Source organism: Desmodus rotundus, unplaced genomic scaffold, assembly GCF_022682495.2.
Source record: "Desmodus rotundus isolate HL8 unplaced genomic scaffold, HLdesRot8A.1 manual_scaffold_374, whole genome shotgun sequence".
Taxonomy (NCBI): Eukaryota; Metazoa; Chordata; class Mammalia; order Chiroptera; family Phyllostomidae; genus Desmodus; species Desmodus rotundus.
In genome coordinates this window covers 23,316-40,821 of record NW_026527450.1, presented here as the reverse complement: position 1 = coordinate 40,821, position 17,506 = coordinate 23,316, and the positions used below count along the sequence as shown (strand labels likewise).

General features: G+C 53.9%; 1 protein-coding gene and 1 non-coding gene across 2 annotated transcripts; both read left to right on the top strand.

Moving 5' to 3' along the window:
- Positions 1-6: 6 nt before the first annotated feature.
- HAGH (hydroxyacylglutathione hydrolase) lies at positions 7-15,864 on the top strand. Its single transcript, XM_053917874.1, has 9 exons — positions 7-121; positions 3,116-3,288; positions 3,800-3,864; positions 5,932-6,049; positions 6,919-7,027; positions 10,647-10,750; positions 11,067-11,168; positions 14,963-15,042; positions 15,550-15,864. The coding sequence occupies exons 1-9, from the start codon at positions 49-51 to the stop codon at positions 15,647-15,649; spliced, it is 924 nt and encodes a 307-aa protein (XP_053773849.1). The 5' UTR covers positions 7-48; the 3' UTR covers positions 15,650-15,864.
- On the top strand, positions 8,214-8,320 carry LOC112298511 (U6 spliceosomal RNA). Its single transcript, XR_002974150.2, has one exon. It is a non-coding gene; the product is annotated as a U6 spliceosomal RNA (small nuclear RNA).
- Positions 15,865-17,506: the final 1,642 nt, after the last annotated feature.

Here is a 17,506-nt window from a genome sequence, read left to right as displayed (position 1 = left end):
GGAGGTGACGCTAAGCCCGCCCGCGCCTTGCGGTCCGCCTCCCCTGTCATGGTGCTGGGCCCACTTCTAGGCTCTCGGAGTCTCACCGCACTAGGGGCCGCCTGCGCCCGCCGCGCCCTGGGTGAGTCTGCCGAGTGCGGCCGGGGGCTTGGGTCCTGCGGAATGTCGTAGCGGGGTCCGGGCGGTTAGGCCAGCCGCGCTCCCCGAGACGTTCCAGAAGCACCGGCGGCCCGCAGCCGGGCGTTGGGCGCGGACGCCGGCCCGCTCGGGCATGTCGGCAGGGAGTCACCGGGCCGCGGTGACTGACGCTGCTTTTTGTCGATGTAGGGTGTTTAACCCTCGCCGACGGCGGCGGGCGGACGGGCAGGGGCGGAGAGGGACTGCGCAGCAGTTGGGTCGGATCTTGAGAGGGCTGAGTGCGGAGTACCTGGTCAGCTGGGCGTGCTGAAGGGTTTGTGCAGCGTGAGGAGATTGTCCCCCGGCGCTGCGACCCGCCTCCCCGCGGTCAGCCCGGCAGCCTTCGTCTTCCTCGATGCTGAGTGGTGCGGGGGGGTTCCCACTATTCCTCCCCCCACCCCCCAAAACCCCGTACTTCCAGTGCCCTGGGATGATGTGACTGCTTAGCGCCCGAGGAATGCTGTGCATATTCTTCACAAATTAAATCCCATCTTTTCATCTGGAGCTTTGGCTGACAAGAAGAACCTGGCGCACGGATTCTAAAGCGATGTTGAAGGGGAGAACCCTGGGGCAATGCTTGGATTCCAACAAGACTGGGTCCTGGGATCTGTGGGACCCTGGCCCTCCCTGGCTGTCATTTCATCAGTGCCTCTGAAACGAGAGGCGCTGGGCACACTGGCCTCCAAGGCCTGGCTCTTCCCGCTGTCAGATTAGAGTCTAACCTCTTGCTTTGTTGGAATATTTTGGCATTTATTTTGAAATCTCCTTTTCTTTATTTCCTGATATTTTACCTGGCTGATGTAGCAATAGGGGCAGTGGGTTGCCCCCAGCCTCTGGGACCTGGTTAACAGCTAAATGGCGGGAGGGCACCAGTAGGCAGATTGAAGAAGCAGTGGGGCCTCCCTTGGCCATTTTCAGATCCCACTGAAAGCAGTCAAGGTTCTGGAGTGGGTGAAGTGTCACCATTTCTAAGGAAAGAGCCTATTTTTTTCTGTTTAAGGAAACTCATCAAAGTGTCAGAGCTTAGAGCTTGTGTCGGACAGCTAGTGTAAGTGGGACTGTAGGGAATTGCCAGGAGTGCCACCGTCTCAAATGGCCGACGCCTGCAGAAGAACCCACCCCATTCAAAGAAGCCAAACAAAGCATGTCTCAGTACTTGGCCCAGACCATATGCTGCACGTCTGTGCCCTCTGGTTACACAAAAGATCACAGTTGCAAACCAGTGAGCTAGGAGCATCTCTCAGGCTGCGGCAGGCTAGGTGATACAGTTTTTGGAAAAGAAATAAGGTTTCTGGTGGTGACTGCACCAGACGAATTCTTTCCTTAGAGACAGTGGCGTCTTCTCCAGGTTCCCAGGAACCAAACGTAAATAACGTTTCCTTCTCTTGGGCAGTGTAGATAATGTTCTATGGGAAGTACATAATCGGGGCGCCCTTTTGAGGGGGATGCTTCCAGACGTGTTTTGTTTTTATCCTTCTGCTCTCCTCCCACCCCCATCCCTAATACACACACTGCTCTTTATAGTGTAGCTCTCAGGCTCCAATAGCACTGGGGCTCAGGGAAGGTGGAACATCAGAGACTTAATCGTACAAAAATGTTTGTTCTGCTGTGCACGAGGAGAAGGGCCTGGAAAATGCCCGGCTGGTTGTCAAAGGAAAGGATATCTGTGTGTCATTAAAGCTGCATTTTCCCTGGCCATGGCATATACAGTTGAATCTGCTTTTATTTTACTTTCTTTAAAACAATCTCTCTTTTTTTAAGATTTTATTTATTTTTAGAGAGAGAAAGGGAGGGAGAAAGAGGGAAAGAAACATCAATGTGTGGTTGTCTCTCACACTCCCCCTACTGGGGACCTGGCCTGCAACCCAGGCACGTGTGGTGACTGGGAATCAAACCAGCAACCCTCTGGTTTGCAGGCCAGCGCTCATCCATCAAGCCACACTATCCAGGGCTGAATCTTCATTTAGACCGCCCCTGGAGACATGGCCTGTCTGTCTGTCAGTCAGTTGGTGCTCCCTGCTTTCTGGATCCTGCTTTCTGTTAGGGAGCGGTCCCCATCCCAGCACCTGCCCCAGAATTTCATGGATGCCTTTTGTCACCTTTTGTTGTGCAGTTTTAATCCCTTTCATGCTAAGACTTAAAGTATTATTGGGGCCCCTGTGAATTTTTCGATTGAATAATAGGAGTTTCATTGTTGAAAATACTCTGGCACCTGTCTGCTGGCTGGAAAATGCTTTTGCCCTTCAGTCACTCCCAGCCCTCCTGGCAGAGCCCTTTGGCTCAGTTGGATGGTGATTCTGTATCCTGCACACCCCAATCTAGAACATTTGTGGCCAGCTCTCCATTTCTCAGGCCCTGGTGGTTTTTGTGCATTATCCAAGTTTCTAGGTCCTGCCGTGTTGTTTTCTTCTCTGGCCGGAGGCCTAAGAAGGGCTGTGAGTGACTCCAGGTGACTGGGCTGTGTTAGCTGGAGAGGCAGCAACGTGCTGTGAGTAAGAAATAGCCCAGCTTGGCACTCTCATTTGGGGTTCTTCTTTTCGTGGTCTTCTCTGAGTCGGGGGGTGAGCAACCAGAACTGACAATAGTCATGTATGCCGATTGTTTGAAGCACAGCCACAGGCTGGTCTTTCTATCCCTTTAGAACTCTTGAAAAAGAAAATAAGTATTAGAAATCCGAAGGAGCTGATTTCCTGCAATTTGAACATGAGTCATTTTCTAGATTTTCCTTACCGACGTGGTTAAATGAGAATATCCTCTTCTCTATCAAAGAAACGTAAAAACCCTGCACGGTGAGCCTCGTGCTTGGATGTTTGCTGCATGTCGGTCCCGGGTGTCATCCCCAGGATGCCCCTACTGCCGGGTCAGTGAAGATTTGTTTTGCGTCTGTGGCTGATGTGGCCTCTTGTGGACACTGGCCAAAACTGCGCTCTGTCTCCAGGCCTAGCGCTGCTGGGAACCCTCTACCACACGGAGTTGCGGAAGAGCTTGACTGTGGAACAGAGCGCCATGAAGGTCGAGGTACTGCCAGCCCTGACCGACAACTACATGTACCTGATCATCGATGACGACACCAAGGAGGCCGCCATCGTGGACCCAGTGCAGCCCCAGAAGGTGGGAGGTGTGTCCCCAGCACCAGTTCTTTTTGCCCGATGGGTTTGATAACTGCAGTGGTTCTTGCAACTTGGCTGAAGCTAACAATTAATCCATTAATTTTTAACAAACAATTTAACTAGTGCCCGGCCACTGCTATCGGGGCAAAGGGCCCATGAAGGGGGGGGGGTGAGCAGAGGCTTTGGCATAGAAAGAAAGGAAAGGGCTTGTCTGCAACGCCCCTGGGCAGAGAAGCAGGAGCTGTCCTTGCACTATCTACCCTTCCTTCAGGCTTTGGGCCAGAGGGGCGTGGAGAGGTCATGGGGGGTACTGAGCTGCCAAGTGGATTCAAAGAGATAAAGGCCACCTTCACCCTGCTCTACTGAAGTTAGGTTGAGTTGGCAGGGTCAGGATGGGACCTGGCCGTTCCTGGCACACTCTGGGTTCCGCCGGGCACCCCCACCTTGCGGGCTGCTGAGCCAGCACTGGGAGTGCGATGGTGGCCTCTGTCCTGCCTCACGTTTGGTTGCAGGTTGTAGAAATGGTGAAAAAGCACGGTGTGAAGCTGACTACACTGCTCACCACCCACCACCATTGGTAAGCGCTCCTTCCCAGAGGCTGAGCTCCCTCCAGGGCAGCAGAGCTGATTGGGCCTGATGGCTCCGTGCCAGGCACACCCTGAGGGTGGGGTCAGGCGGGGTTCTCACAGGCTGTCTGGGCCCCGGGTCACTTGTGCCCCACAGCTGTGCAGCTGAGGGTCTGCCTCCCGTGGGATTCTGAAAGGCTTCACGTGTCAGCCTCCGTGCTGCTGCCTCATTCCCTTGGTCTTCTGGCCCTAGCCCCTTGGCCCTTTGACGGGGTCTGGTAACTTAGGGGCTGCAGGGGGAGATGCTCGTGCTGGGGGTCCTGCCCAGCAAGGACCCCCGCAGTGTCTTTGAAAGCCCTTGCGCTTGTGTGATGGGATGTTGGCCTCAATGTTAGGGAAGAAACTAGACCAGACATTAGTGTTTTTAAAAGCCAGCAGCCATATTTGGAGAGGTTGTTTGGGGAGGAGGGGTTTGCTTGTTTTGTTTTGTTTTTTCTTTTAATTAATAAAAAGACTAAATGGTGAAAAAGCACTTGGACTAGAGTTGTCTGTCCAAGGTCTTTCTTTTGGATTTTTGAAACTTTTGAGGCTCTTCAAAGCTAAAAAAAATAATAATGTTTATTTGGCTCTGAGCTTTCTTTTCCATATAACTGCTTGCGGGCAGCTAATGCCTTCACGTGAACCTGTCCCTGTAGCGTCGCTGTGGTTCAGTGACCTCCACTTCACTGGCCTCTTCCTCCCAGCAGTAAAACGAGGCCTTGCCCTTACTGGCACAGCTCCGTTGGCTGTGTTGTCCTGCAGAGCAAAAGGTCGCCAGTTCGATTCCTGGTCAGGGCACCTGCCTGGGTTCCAGGTATGGTCCCCGGTTGGTGCGTGTGCAAGAGAAAACTGGACTGATGTTTCTCTGACACATCAATGTTTCTCTCCTTCTCTTTCTCCCTCCCTTCACCTCTCTATGAAAATAAATAAATAAAATCTTTTTTAAAATACAAATAAATAAAATGAGGCCTTTCACCTGGAGTGGTGAATGGATGTGGTTTGGCCAACATTTGTTAAATGGTGGAAATGTCTGGGTTGATGTAACTAAGTTGCTGAGTCTCTGGGATGTCAGGTGCTAATTCCTGAAGGGACAGAGTCTACAGTCTGGAGAGAGCCTGATCTGTGGGTGTGCGGAGGGCTTCTTGGGGCTGTCCTTGGCCTGAACTACTTAGCACAGCCACCCTTTCTTTTGAAAAATTCGCCTGTGATGTGCTTCAGGTGTCTTGGGCCTCCAGGTAGATGCAGGAAGCCTCCTCCTTCCCCAGGTTTGCACAGATTACTTTTCTTTCCCACACCAGGAAACCCCTGTATCAGATGCTGCTTCTCTGGAGGGTTGTCTCAGTACCTTATGTTTATGTTAGAACGTAAATCCTAAACCAGGCCCTAAACTGAGCTTTGGGGTATAGCCTGTGCCTCCCTCCCACTTATGGGTGGTGGTGGTGAGCGGGCTGAGGGGCTGGCCCTGGCAGTGCGTGACGGCCCTCTGAGCGCAGGGAGGCAGAGGGCTGCGCCTTTTATCTCGGGCCCTGCTGTTTCTAGGCGTATCAGAAGGGTCCATAAGTGAATGTGTAGTGAGGAGCAGGTGTTCCCCTGTGACCAGAAAGCCCCAGAACGGCTGATCATCAGGCGCTGCTGCGTTCCTTTCCCTGCCCTATAACTGGCCCACAAAGCCAGGGGATAGAGCTCTCCCCCGACCCCTTTCTGAAGTGCTGCTGAGGCAGCGCCACGGAGACAACCGGCACAGGAACGGGGGCTGAGGGCGCTCTTTCAGCGGCGCCGGTTTCCTGTGTTGGAAGGTGCGTTCCTGTTTCTCAGAAACGTAACCAGGCAAATAAAACTCCTGTTTTGTGGTGAGCACATAATACAATATACAGATGAGGTACTATAGAACTGTATACCCGAAACCTATATAATTTTATTATTAACCTGTATCACCCCAATAAATGGAATGAAAAGGAAAAATAATTCTGTTCGGTCAGGGTTTACAAGCAAGCGAAGCCCTTCGCGTCAGCAGCGCCCTAGGTCTTTCTGCCTTCCAGGGACCACGCCGGCGGAAATGAGAAGCTGGTCAAGCTGGAGCCTGGACTGAAGGTGTATGGGGGCGACGATCGGATCGGGGCCCTGACTCACAAGGTCACGCACCTGTATACACTGCAGGTGAGGAGTGAACCCCAACAGAAAGGGATGTCAGGCCCTAGAGCATAGTGTGGCTGTCCTCTCCATTACCCCAGGGACCTAGAGGGGCACGAAAGGGCTTGGGCTATGGAGATAGCCTGACCTGTGGGTGGGTGGAGGGCCTCTTGGGGCTGCCCAGGCCTGGACAGTCCCCTCTGTCGAGAGCAGTAGAAGCAAATCAGTGTGCAAATGGTGACTCGATAGGGGAAGAAGCTGTAGATAACTGTGTAGAGACAATGGGGGAAATTTATATACAGGCTCTGCATGGGATTGTATTCTCATGCTCATGCTAAATTTCTGGGGTGTGATGACAGCAAGGTTATGTAGGAGGGTGTTCTTTTCTTAGTAGATGCAGCTGGAGTATTTAGGGGCAGTTTGTCAGGGTGTGTGTGACTTGAAATGCGTGTGTGTGGAGAGAGCATACACCACAGATGGAACTATCAGCGTTCGGTGACTCAGGTAAAGGTCAAATGGATTTTCATCTTTATTTCAGTTCTTTGTCTCTTTAATATAAAGAGGTGAGGGGAGGGAGAGACAGAAGAAAAACAGAAAAAAAGGCCAAGCACCTAAGAAGCAAAACCATCTTTTTTAGCAGGATGCCTAGTTCAGATTTGGCCCAATTTTGAGGGAGAAAACAAAATGAGCCCCTTCTGTTTTGCATGTCAGCAAATACCAGGTTCTAAAGTGGTCCCTGCCCCTGGGGACACACTCGAGGACTGATTCCCATGGTCACTAGCAAGACCCATGTCTTCCCGTGCGGTGGGCGAAGGGTCTGAGGTGAGACCCTGTGGGACCAGCGGGCCACGTGCTTATGAGCCCTAGGGGCACATGCTAGCGCATGCTTGTTTCAGGTGGGGTCTCTCAACGTCAAGTGCCTGTCGACACCGTGCCACACTTCTGGACACATCTGCTACTTTGTGAGCAAGCCCGGCAGTTCCGAGCCACCCGCTGTGTTTACAGGTGAGGGTTCAGGGGTGTTTGCTGGAGGTTGGGCATTCTTTGCAATACCTTCTTGGCGCAGAGGAGGAGAAGCAGAGCATTTCCTGCCTAGAACTACGCAGGGCTGAGTGGGGAGGACCCGCGCCCTAGGGACCAAGTCTGGGGCTTAGCTTCAGACACGCTGGGGCACAGGCAGGCTGGACGGACAGAGAGGAGAGCGGCTCCTCCTGGCAGGGCTGGTCTTGTGCTTCCTTCTGACCACCGTCAGATGCCCTGGGGACCCTTTCTTTGAGAGACTGCCTGGGGGGGGTTGCAGCCCCAGCCCCCACTGCCTCCATCGGCTGCCGGGTGGGCAGGGCAGTGAGCCTCAGACCTGCCTCACGTGGGACTCACATGCCCTTCCGAGCACTCACGTCGCCCATCCCTCCGTGGGCTGAGAGCCGCGTTGGGTGTGGCAGTGGCAGCAGCAGCCCCCGGTCATGGCCTCCTACACAGAGCAACCCTGAGAGCAGCCGGCCTGGCAGCCCAGACAAGCCCAGGTGGTGCTGGATGAGTTCAGGTAGGGGCCGCAGTCTGCAGTGGCTGTGACCCCGAGTAAGGTTTGCGAAGCGCGGCCCAGCACTGGGCTGTATGAGCGGCACTCAGGGCAAGCAGGCCTTGCCAGCGATCAGAGGTATTTTTCCTCTTCTGAGAGAAAATGAAAGAATGTCGATGCTGCCTGGGGAACCTATGAAATGGAATGGCGTGCGGCAACCAGGGCGGCGCCGCCAGTGGCCACCATGGGCAGGAATGGTTGAGACTGCCCAGCCAAGAGCAGGCTCGTTGGCCCCAGGGAGCCCCACTGCCACCTTAACTTTTTAGTGACTGTAGACGACTTTTGAGCTCTGAGCCTTCCAGAAGTTTAAGTCACAATCGTGGTATTGTAACGGCCACAAGAGTTTGTTTAAAAATACGATGGCTGAATGCAAGGTGGGCTCCTGGCATGGATCCTGCCGTGGAAAAGCGTGTTGATGGGAACTGTGCATCGAGTCTGGGGCAGTCTAGGTAATAGCAGCGTGGGGATGCAGGCTTATAGTTTTGACAAATACACCAGGTGACATAAGATGTTAAGGGAAACATCTTATGGGAAACAGCCGAGGCGGGGTACATCGGGGCCTCTGGATAGTCTTTGTAGCTTGTCTACGAACCCAGAACTGTCTCCGGATGCGGGCTTACTCTGGCGGCACATACACTGACGTTGGAGCGATGCAGAGAAGATCAGCATGGCCCCCGCACAAGGATGACACACAAATTCATGAAGCGTTCCATATTTTTAAAAAAATTATCTCCAAATCTAAGTTGTTTTTTTGGGGGGGGGATATATAGCTGCTTTCAGTATCTTTACTGCAGTGATGGAGGCGTGGGGCTGTGGGCCAGGTGGCAGGTCCCTGGGCACACCGTGGCAACCCCGGCCTCATGATGGGCGAAGTCCGGCAGTGGTGTGGAGTAGGGAAATGGGCCCACGTGCCGCGTGCGCACTGCCCTGAAGTGGTTTTGCCCGTGTGTGCTGAGAGCAAAGCGCCCCCACTGAGTGCTGTGGGCCCGAGGTGAGGGGTGAGCCTCCGGTGCCTGGCTTGGCACACCCTCAGTACATTGCACTCCTGGTCCTACTGGACATCAGTCTGCCCATCTGTCGGCTGGTGAGGCAGTGCCTCTCAGGGTTGTCAGGACCCGGGGAGGAGGTGGGGGGGGGGGCGGTCCCTGGGGACTGTGCTGTTAGAAGCTGAGTCCCACTTTGGAAGGTGTGGAGGGCCAGTTGCTGCAAACACAGACCTGATCTATGTCCTGCTTGAGTCGTTACTGTTGTCTGCATGACAGCAGCTGGCAGGGAGTATACTCTCTTACTGGTGACTTTCCTAATAAATATGTGAAAAGTCATACGGTGTCCTCAGTGGGGAAGCTAAAGGGTCTGGGGCATCTAGTAAGGACTGGTGGTGTCGGAAGTAGGACGGCCCACGGCCCAACGGGGCCCCAGCTGGCCTGTGTGTGCAGCAAAGGAACCTGCAGCACCCAAAGGTGGGAGTATTGATGGCCCTGGGCTTCGGGCCCAGGTCAGAGTGACCCAGGGCCATGCTTCCTTCCCCTAAGATGTAATCAGAGGAGGCGACAGCACAGAGAAGGGTGTGGCTTTGGCCCTGGGATGTGGTGGGCAGGCCTAGGCACTGACAGGTCTGGGGAGGAGGCAGGGAAGGTGGTCTGGGGGACAGGCCTGGTTGAGGGAGCAGGGTACTGCCATGTGGCCAGTGCAGCATTTGCGTTTGAAGGGTTCAGGCAGCCTGGGACCTCAGGTCTTGGACCCCAGCTCATGGCAGTGAGTACCAAGGCCACAGGAACAGCTCAGGTGCCTGGGGAAGGAGGCTGCCTTAGCTGCTAGAACCATGGCTAGCTCCACAACACTTGGGGGTGAACAGGCAGCCCGCTGGAGTGGTGGTATGCCCCGGCACTTGTGGCAGCTGACAGCAGAAGGTGACAAAGAGACAACAAAAGCCAGGGTGCAGGAGGACGGTGGTCCTGGCTGCCAGGGAGGAACATAGAGGCCCCAGGTCTCTTAGTGTCCTTGCTGCCACCATGCAGCCCTATGAGGACCTGGCTCCCCTGGCCCCAGCGGCAGAAGGCCCATGAAGTTCCTGGGTGTGCAAATAGCAGGTGCTGCCCGTCCCTGGACAGGATCCTGCGCCTAAGTGGCTTGTTTTCCTCTGGGTCTTGTTGGCCTCTCACCAGTGCCCAGACTCGAATGGCAGGGCCCTTTACCTGTGTGGTGAGGCTGTGCTCACAGGCTACCCCTACCTCACTCCATAGTTTTTTCTGAGGGGAAGCCTTGGCTTTTGCTGTGTGGGGCAGGGAAGAGGCTTCGCAAGTGCTGATGGAAGAGGAATGTTGCTCAGTGTTGAGGGGCCCCAGGCCCTCCTCTATTAAAGGGGCCAGAGAACAAATGCCTACGGGCTTCCACTTGGCATGGAGCTGGTTCTCAGAGAGGGAAGCAGCAGCGCACAGAGACCTCGCAGGCGTCAGGCAGAGGGGACACTGTCTACAGGCCGGAGGCAGGAAGGAGTGATCTGCCAGTGGCAGGTTTACATCCTGAGGGCCCTCGTGGTCTGTGGTCCCTTGTGAGGGGCTTCTGGAGTGCCCAGGTGGGGCTGATGAGACCACGGAGGGTGTGAGAGGATGGCCCTGGATGCGGGGCTAAGGGAAGATGTAGGGAGGCCAGGCCTGAGAGGGGGCTGCTGAGCAGGTGGGGACAAGTGTTGGGTGTGGGGGTGTTGGCACCACAGCTGATGGGACCGGGCAATGGAGGGAGGAGGCGGCGTAACTCTGAGGTTTGGGTTTGAGCAGCTGTTTGGAGGCTGGGGGTACCAGTGGGTGAAACCGCAGTGGGAAGTTTTGGGGTAGGGAGGAACCAAGAGCTGTGGGTGGTCTTTGGACCCTGTCAGGTACCTAGGTGGCGGGTACATCTGAGGCTGGGCCCCAGTCAGCCCAGGGGACACGGTGCAGCCTTGGCCCACAGATGGAGGGTGGTTAGCATCGTCCAGTAGTGAACCGTCAGCCTCTCGAGGGGCTGTCTCACTGGTGGCCTCACTGCTCCGTGGCTGTCTGCTTTCAGGTGACACCTTGTTTGTGGCTGGCTGCGGGAAGTTCTATGAAGGGACCGCGGACGAGATGTACAAAGCCCTGCTCGAGGTCCTGGGCCGGCTCCCCCCTGACACAGTAGGCAGAGCCCTCATTGAGTCCCCGCTGCTCTCCCACTCTGTCCCCTTATCTCCTGCCCCACCTGCCCCACCTCCTGTGCCTACCCCGTGTGTGGGGAAGTGGGGAGGGCGGAGGCATTTTCTTTAGAACCGTGAGTTTTCTGTCAATGTACTTCTTATTATTGTTTCACATACGTGCAAGAAGTGTCTTGTCCTGGGGCATGTCTCCCTGGGTGTCACCAGCCCAGCCCGGGCCCTTGAGGCCCGTCCCTGAGGAGTTCGAGGAGGGATTAATAAGTCTCTTCAGGGGCTCCTGGGGTTGGCTTTTTCCTCAGAGAGTGTACTGTGGCCACGAATATACCATCAACAACCTCAAGTTTGCTCGCCACGTGGAGCCCAGCAACACTGCCGTTCAGGAGAAACTGGCCTGGGCCAAGGTGAGTGGGGTGTGCTATGGGGCATATCCTTGGGTCAGTCACTGAAGGGACTGCCTGGGACCATGAGGACCAGTGTGCTGGCACTCAAGGCCTCATTTCCAGAGTGGGCAGCGAGTGCTCCTCAGGGCGGTAAACAAGCTAGCATGTCGACCTCCCAAACCTCGCGCGGCAGCCAAGCGGCTGGCAGGCCCTTTCTGACTCAGTGGAGTCTGTGTTTCCCACAAGTGCCCCGGTGGGCCAAAGTGGCAGGTCCCCAGCCACTTCCCGTGTCCTGGGCAGCAGGTGGGACTGCATGGCAGCGGTTTCACTCCGGAGGCCGTTGGTCATTTATTTCAACAATGGCCCCAAACTTGCTCCCTTGCTCAGCCCAGCGGTTGACTTGTCTCAGAGGCGTCTTGTGTGAGGGGTTGGAGACAGCTGCGGGTGCCCTGGGTAGGCAGACAGGTTCTCCTGGACTCCAGGCATCTGTCCTCCCACCTCAGTCACTGAGAAGTGGTGGCAGGGAGAAACATGCACACCCGGGAAGCCTCGGGGGCTGGGTGGGCGCCCTTCTGCTGAATTCAGTGAGTGAAGCTACCTCACACGGGTTTTGGGGGGGGGGGGTTTAAATAAATTAGCTGATTCTGTTGAGCATCCTTATCAATTTTTTGAGGGCAGGCTTATAATACCTATAAAAATTTAAATACTGTCTTAATCAGTGGATAAATATCCCATTTTTTAACACTGCACATGTATGAGTACTTAATATAAAAAGCTCATCCTATAAATAGCCTATACATACTGCTTCGTGGCTTTCTTTCCACTTAATGTTGGGTCCTAGTGCTCTTTCCCTAGGAGTTTACTCATTGAACTCATTCTTTTTTTTTTTTTAAATATATTTATTGATTATGCTTTTACAGTTGTCCCATTTCCCCCCCACTCCACTCCATCCTGCCCACCCCCCTCCCTCCCACATCCCCCCCCCCATAGTTCATGTCCATGGGTCATACTTATAAGTTCTTTGGCTTCTACATTTCCTACACTATTCTTACCCTCCCCCTGTCTATTTTCCACCTATCATCTATGCTACTTATTCTCTGTACCTTTACCCCCCTCTCCCCCTCCCACTCCCTTATTGACAACCCTCATGTTCTAGTTGTTTGCCTAGTTTGCTCTCGTTTTTGTTTTATGTGTGGTCGTTAATAACTGTGAGTTTGCTATCATTTTTACTGTTCGTATTTTTCATCTTCTTTTTCTTAGGTAACTCCCTTTAACATTTCATATAATAAGGGCTTGGTGATGATGAGCTTCTTTAACTTGACCTTATCTGAGAAGCACTTTATCTTCCCTTCCATTCTAAATGATAGCTTTGCTGGATACAGTAATCTTGGATGTAGGTCCTTGCGTTTAATCTTGGGTAATGTAATTATGATGTGCCTTGTTGTGTTCCTCCTTGGGTCCAGCTTCTTTGGGACTCTCTGAGCTTCCTGGACTTCCCAGAAGTCTATTTCCTTTGCCAGATCGGGGAAGTTCTCCATTATTTGTTCAAATAAGTTTTCAATTTTTTGTTCTTCCTCTTCTCCTTCTGGCACCCCTATAATTCGGATGTTGGAACGTTTCAAGGTGTCCTGGAGGTTCCTAAGCCTCTCCTCATTTTTCCAAGTTCTTGTTTCTTCATTCTTTTCTGGTTGGATGTTTCTTTCTTCCTTCTGGTCCATACCATTGATTTGAGTCCCAGTTTCCTTCTCATCACTATTGGTTCCCTGTACATTTTCCTTTGTTTCTCTTAGCATAGGCTTCATTTTTTCATCTGTTTTTCGAACAGATTCAACCAAGTCTGTGAGCATATTGATAACCAGTGCTTTGAACTGTGCATCCGATAGGTTGGCTATCTCTTCGTCGCTTAGTTGTATTTTTTCAGGAGCTTTGAAGTGTTCTGTCATTTGGGCCATTTTTTGTTTGTTTGTTTGTCTTGGCGCGTCTGTTACTTTAAGGGGCGGAGCCTTAGGTGTTCACCGGGGCAGGGTAATGCTGGTCGCTGCGCTGTGACGCTGTATGTGGGGGAGGGGCCGAGTGGGAGCAATGGCGCCCGCCTCACTCTCCTCCGGATTTCAATCTTCCACTCCGATACCCACAATCAAACTGGGCCACTCTGGTGCTGGTTCCCGAGTAAGTGGGCCTGTGCACACTCTAGGCCCCTGTGGGTCTCTCCAACAACCTCTCCTGTGAGGCTGGGAGTCTCTCCTGCCACCCCAACCCCCAGGGGCGCTTTCAATCAGAGGTTTGAGGCTTTATTTCCCCGAGCTGGAGCCCTGGGTTACGCAGTCTGCTTCCCTGCCTGCCGTTCATCTGGTTTATCTGTGTGCGAATGTGGTGCCGCGGGGTGCTACCCGCTGCTCTGCCTGCCCTGTTCTCCGCCACTCTGAGCCCGGCCCTCTGGGTTTATCTGTGCAAATGTGGGGCCGCAGGGTCTGCTAGTGCTCGGACTGCCTGCACCATTTGTCCCACACTCCGCCAGTCTTAGTCCCGCCACAGCCTCGCGAGTCCTCTCCACCCCGGTGCCGTCTCCGCCCCTCCTACCAGTCTGGATGAATGTTTATTTTCTATTTCCTTGGTGTCGGTCCCCCTTGCTGTTCGATTCTCTGTCAGTTCTGGTTGTGCGAGGAGGCGCAGTGTGTCTACCTACGCCGCCATCTTGGTTCCCCTCTGAACTCATTCTTTTCATGGGTGTCTGCTTTTTGAAAACTAAATTTTATTAAGCATTATTTATACACGATGAAAAGTACCTAAGTGAACATTGTACAGTTCATGAATTTTGACCATGTACATGCCTGTGTAACCCCCAACACAATCACAGTGAAAACATTCACACTGTCCCCAAAGGTGTCCTTCCCCTTCCCACGCAGCACCCCCGCCAAAGGTCCATTTCCTGTCATCGTGGCCTAGACTTTCATGCAACGCGGCTGTGATGCGTCGGGCACTACGCCTCCATTTTAAGATTCATTCATTTTTTGTTCTGGACCAGTACCTCATATGGATACACCACAAGTTGTTTATCCCCTCATCTGTAGATGGATGCATCTTAAATTTTGATGAAGTCCAGCATATTAACTTTCTCTTATGGTTCACACTTTTTGTCTCCTAACTAAGAATCTCTGCTTCTACCAAGGTCAAAAAATTCTGACCTTCTGAAGAGTTTCTGTAGAAGCTGGCAGTTGGCCAAACGGCCTGGTTTGCATCTTCTCTCTGTTTGCCGTGGTCAGTGTTGGTCGGGGCAAGATCATCCTGGCTGGAGGTGAAAGGTGCCCATCGAGGGCTCTGCCTGGGTGCTCCTCCCGTGGGAGCCCGTGTAGGGGAAGCCCTGCCCGAACACCTCATGATGAGAACTTGCCACCCTCTGGAGTGGGCTGTCCTCCCAGGGAGGGATGACGTTTGTCTTCTTACCGTTTTTCCCAGCGGTGAGCTATGCACGGCGCACGCTGTGTTGGGAGTCGGCCAGCGGGTGTTTCCCTCTTTTCTGTGCTTTTTGCATTTTTACTGTTTACCGTTTCTGTGATGTAAAGCATAAACGTCGTATTAATGAAAAGGAAGCTCCGTGTCCCCCTCCACCTCCAAGGCTGCAAGGGAAGGAGGACGAGTTGTTGGTGGCAGCTGCCACACCCACATCTCCACAAGCAGAAAGGGGCCTGACCTCACCCTGACCTGACTGCTCACTTTGCCTTCTCAGTTGGATGATGTTTTGATATCATGAGAAGGTGTTTTGAAATGAAAGTATATAGACGTTTCTGTATTGAAGTGATGCGTTTCTTCTGCAGGAGAAGTACAGTATTGGGGAGCCCACGGTGCCGTCCGTCATCGCAGAGGAGTTCACCTATAACCCGTTCATGAGAGTGAGGTGAGGGCGCAGGCAGGGCCGGAGCCGCCCTTGGGCGTCCAGCCTCTGCTTCACTTGCGCACTGCGTCCACTCGCTGACGCTCCTTCCGAAGATCCCCAGTGGTGGAAGAGACTGCCCTGAAATCTTGATTAAGTATAGCCACAGAATCAGACATGTTTTCTTAAAGACGGGGGGTGGGGGCATGGCGGGAGGAGGAACACTTTCCTTGGTGCCCTAGCAAGGGCATAGGGTCAGGACCCGGACCCATAGGTGGGAGAGGTGCATCCTTGGGGAGCCTCATGGTGCTGGGCCATGCTGGACGCCAGCATGGGGTTGATGTCCCTGCTCCCTGGGTTGCCAGCAGGGCTGGCTCGGGCAGCATGCCACCATGGTTAGGAACGCCCAAGTTGGCCGTGCACTGTTGCATTTCATTTTTAAGAATGCCAGGACTCCTCCTGGCTCTTTTCGTCCCTGGCGTCCTGGGAGGGCAGTGGGCGGGGCCCGCAGCCTGATGCTTGGCTCTGCAGGGAGAAGACTGTGCAGCAGCATGCGGGCGAGGCGGACCCTATCACCACCATGAGGGCCATCCGCAAAGAGAAGGACCACTTCAAGGTGCCCCGGGACTGAGGTGGCCTTGGGCCTGGGGAGCCCATGGCTGCTGACTTCAAGTGCATTTGGGTATTCAGGTTTTAGGTGAGCTTCCTGCTGGGAGTATAGGAAATTGAGTCTTGGTTTAATTTTAAATTAACTTCAGAGTCCTTTGCTTGTGTTATCAAATGTTTTAATGCATATTTATAAGAGAAGAATTTAGAAAGTATTTATCCCTGGAAGTTCTGCTTGCAGACTGTGTGTTCTCTAGCTTTTTTGTGGGGCCCCTGCATGACACCCCAGTGATACCTGTCCGTCTTTCCCGTCAAGGCCAGCGGCCCTGTGCTCCCCAGAACAGGACACTTGGAAGGAGGTGCGCTCCCCTCCTTTCCCTCCTCCTTCCTCCCCCAGCTGCTTGTAGAGGAAGTCATTCTCTCAAGGGTCCTGTGTCGTCATCCTCACAGAGCCATTTCTGTGTTGATGTAGTCAGGCCCTGAGCACCTGGGCTGCGTCATTGATGCAGTGAGGTTAGAGGCTGGGCGAGGCCTGGGGGCTTGGGCCGGGAACACCTGGCACGCGGTACCCATGCAGTCCAAACTTCACACACCCCAACCCCTGCAAAGGCTGGCCTGTCCTGGGGGTGTTCCCAGGGACCACTGTGGGCAAAGGAGCTGATGGGAGGGACATCAGGATGCCATCTGCAGTGGACGGTCATTGGGTGCCCACGTGGCTGTGGGACATGAATGTTGGCACCTTGCAGCCCTGCTCAAGGTCTGACCCACACAGGGCCGGGCAGGCAGAGGTTTCCATGGCCTTCCTCCCATGGGCAGTGTGGGAGAGCCTGAGGCTGAGCTCTCTATGTGGGCGTACCGACTCTGCAGCTGTACCCTCTGCTTTTGCCTGAGAAAACCTGAACTGTGGCCGTTCTGGGAGGCCGCCATGCCAGGTGTGGCTCCGTAACTGCAATGTCAGGCTAGTCCTGGGCCCCGAGCACGCTGGGTGAGCTCGGCATGCACTGAGTCCCTTCCCAGGCAGAGAGGGTGGGCCGTCCCAGCAAGGAGGAATGGGAGGGGCAGACAAGGGATGTCCAGACGCACTCAGGGTGTTTAGGTGGGAGGGGTGGGGATAGGACTTCGGGGGGTGGCCCAGACCCAGAGGACGATTGGTGGGAGAATGAAGGGATGTTTGTTCCCAAATAACTTTTTCTGGATCTGTAAGTTTTCTTCTGTGTGTGACATTTTCAGTTTGGCTTCTACCTGTGACAAAAGAATAGTGCCAGACACTGGCATCTGGTCAGTCTTTCCTGCTGTGACGATGCCCACGCAGACTCTGTGCCACCGCCTCTGTTGGTGCCACTTTTACTCCTTATCCTGGACAGCTGGTGACAAAGCATGGCTGTCCCTTACCACCCTCCCTAGCGTTCTCAGGTCCCAAAGGCCATTTGTCCCTGTTCTTGGCTGAGCTTGGGGTGCGCACCACTCTGTGGTTGCCTGCAGGGGCCATGCTGCCGTGAGTCTAGGAATCCAGGACATTTAAAAGTTGCATGAAAATCACATAGAAACGTTCTTGCCCAAAGACCGGATATTCTAGATGGAGCCAAAGCTCCCCGACCAGCAGCTTTCCCACACATGTCGGGGTATCGTGGGATGGGGTTTTCATGGGTCCTTCTAGACCCTTCACTTTATACCTTTGCACCAGCTGTGGAGATACGGTTACAGATGTCTGTGGACACGGCGTCCATCGCTTTGTGAAGCCTGGAAACACTGGAGACCGCAAAGGCCCAGCGGACCTCTGGGCCTGGTGCCTGTTTCACCAGCTGTCTCATGTGTTGTTGACAGCCCCACCCCAGGGACACTGAGGTAACTGCTAGCCCCGCCAGCACCCACGGCTTCCCTG

Excerpts from the sequence above, each read along its gene's own strand:
- HAGH (XM_053917874.1), top strand. The coding sequence starts at position 49 with ATGGTGCTGGGCCCACTTCTAGGCTCTCGGAGTCTCACCGCACTAGGG. Across the intron at positions 122-3,115 it reads CTGCGCCCGCCGCGCCCTGG|GCCTAGCGCTGCTGGGAACC; the intron begins GTGAGTCTGCCG and ends CTCTGTCTCCAG. Across the intron at positions 6,050-6,918 it reads CGCACCTGTATACACTGCAG|GTGGGGTCTCTCAACGTCAA; the intron begins GTGAGGAGTGAA and ends TGCTTGTTTCAG.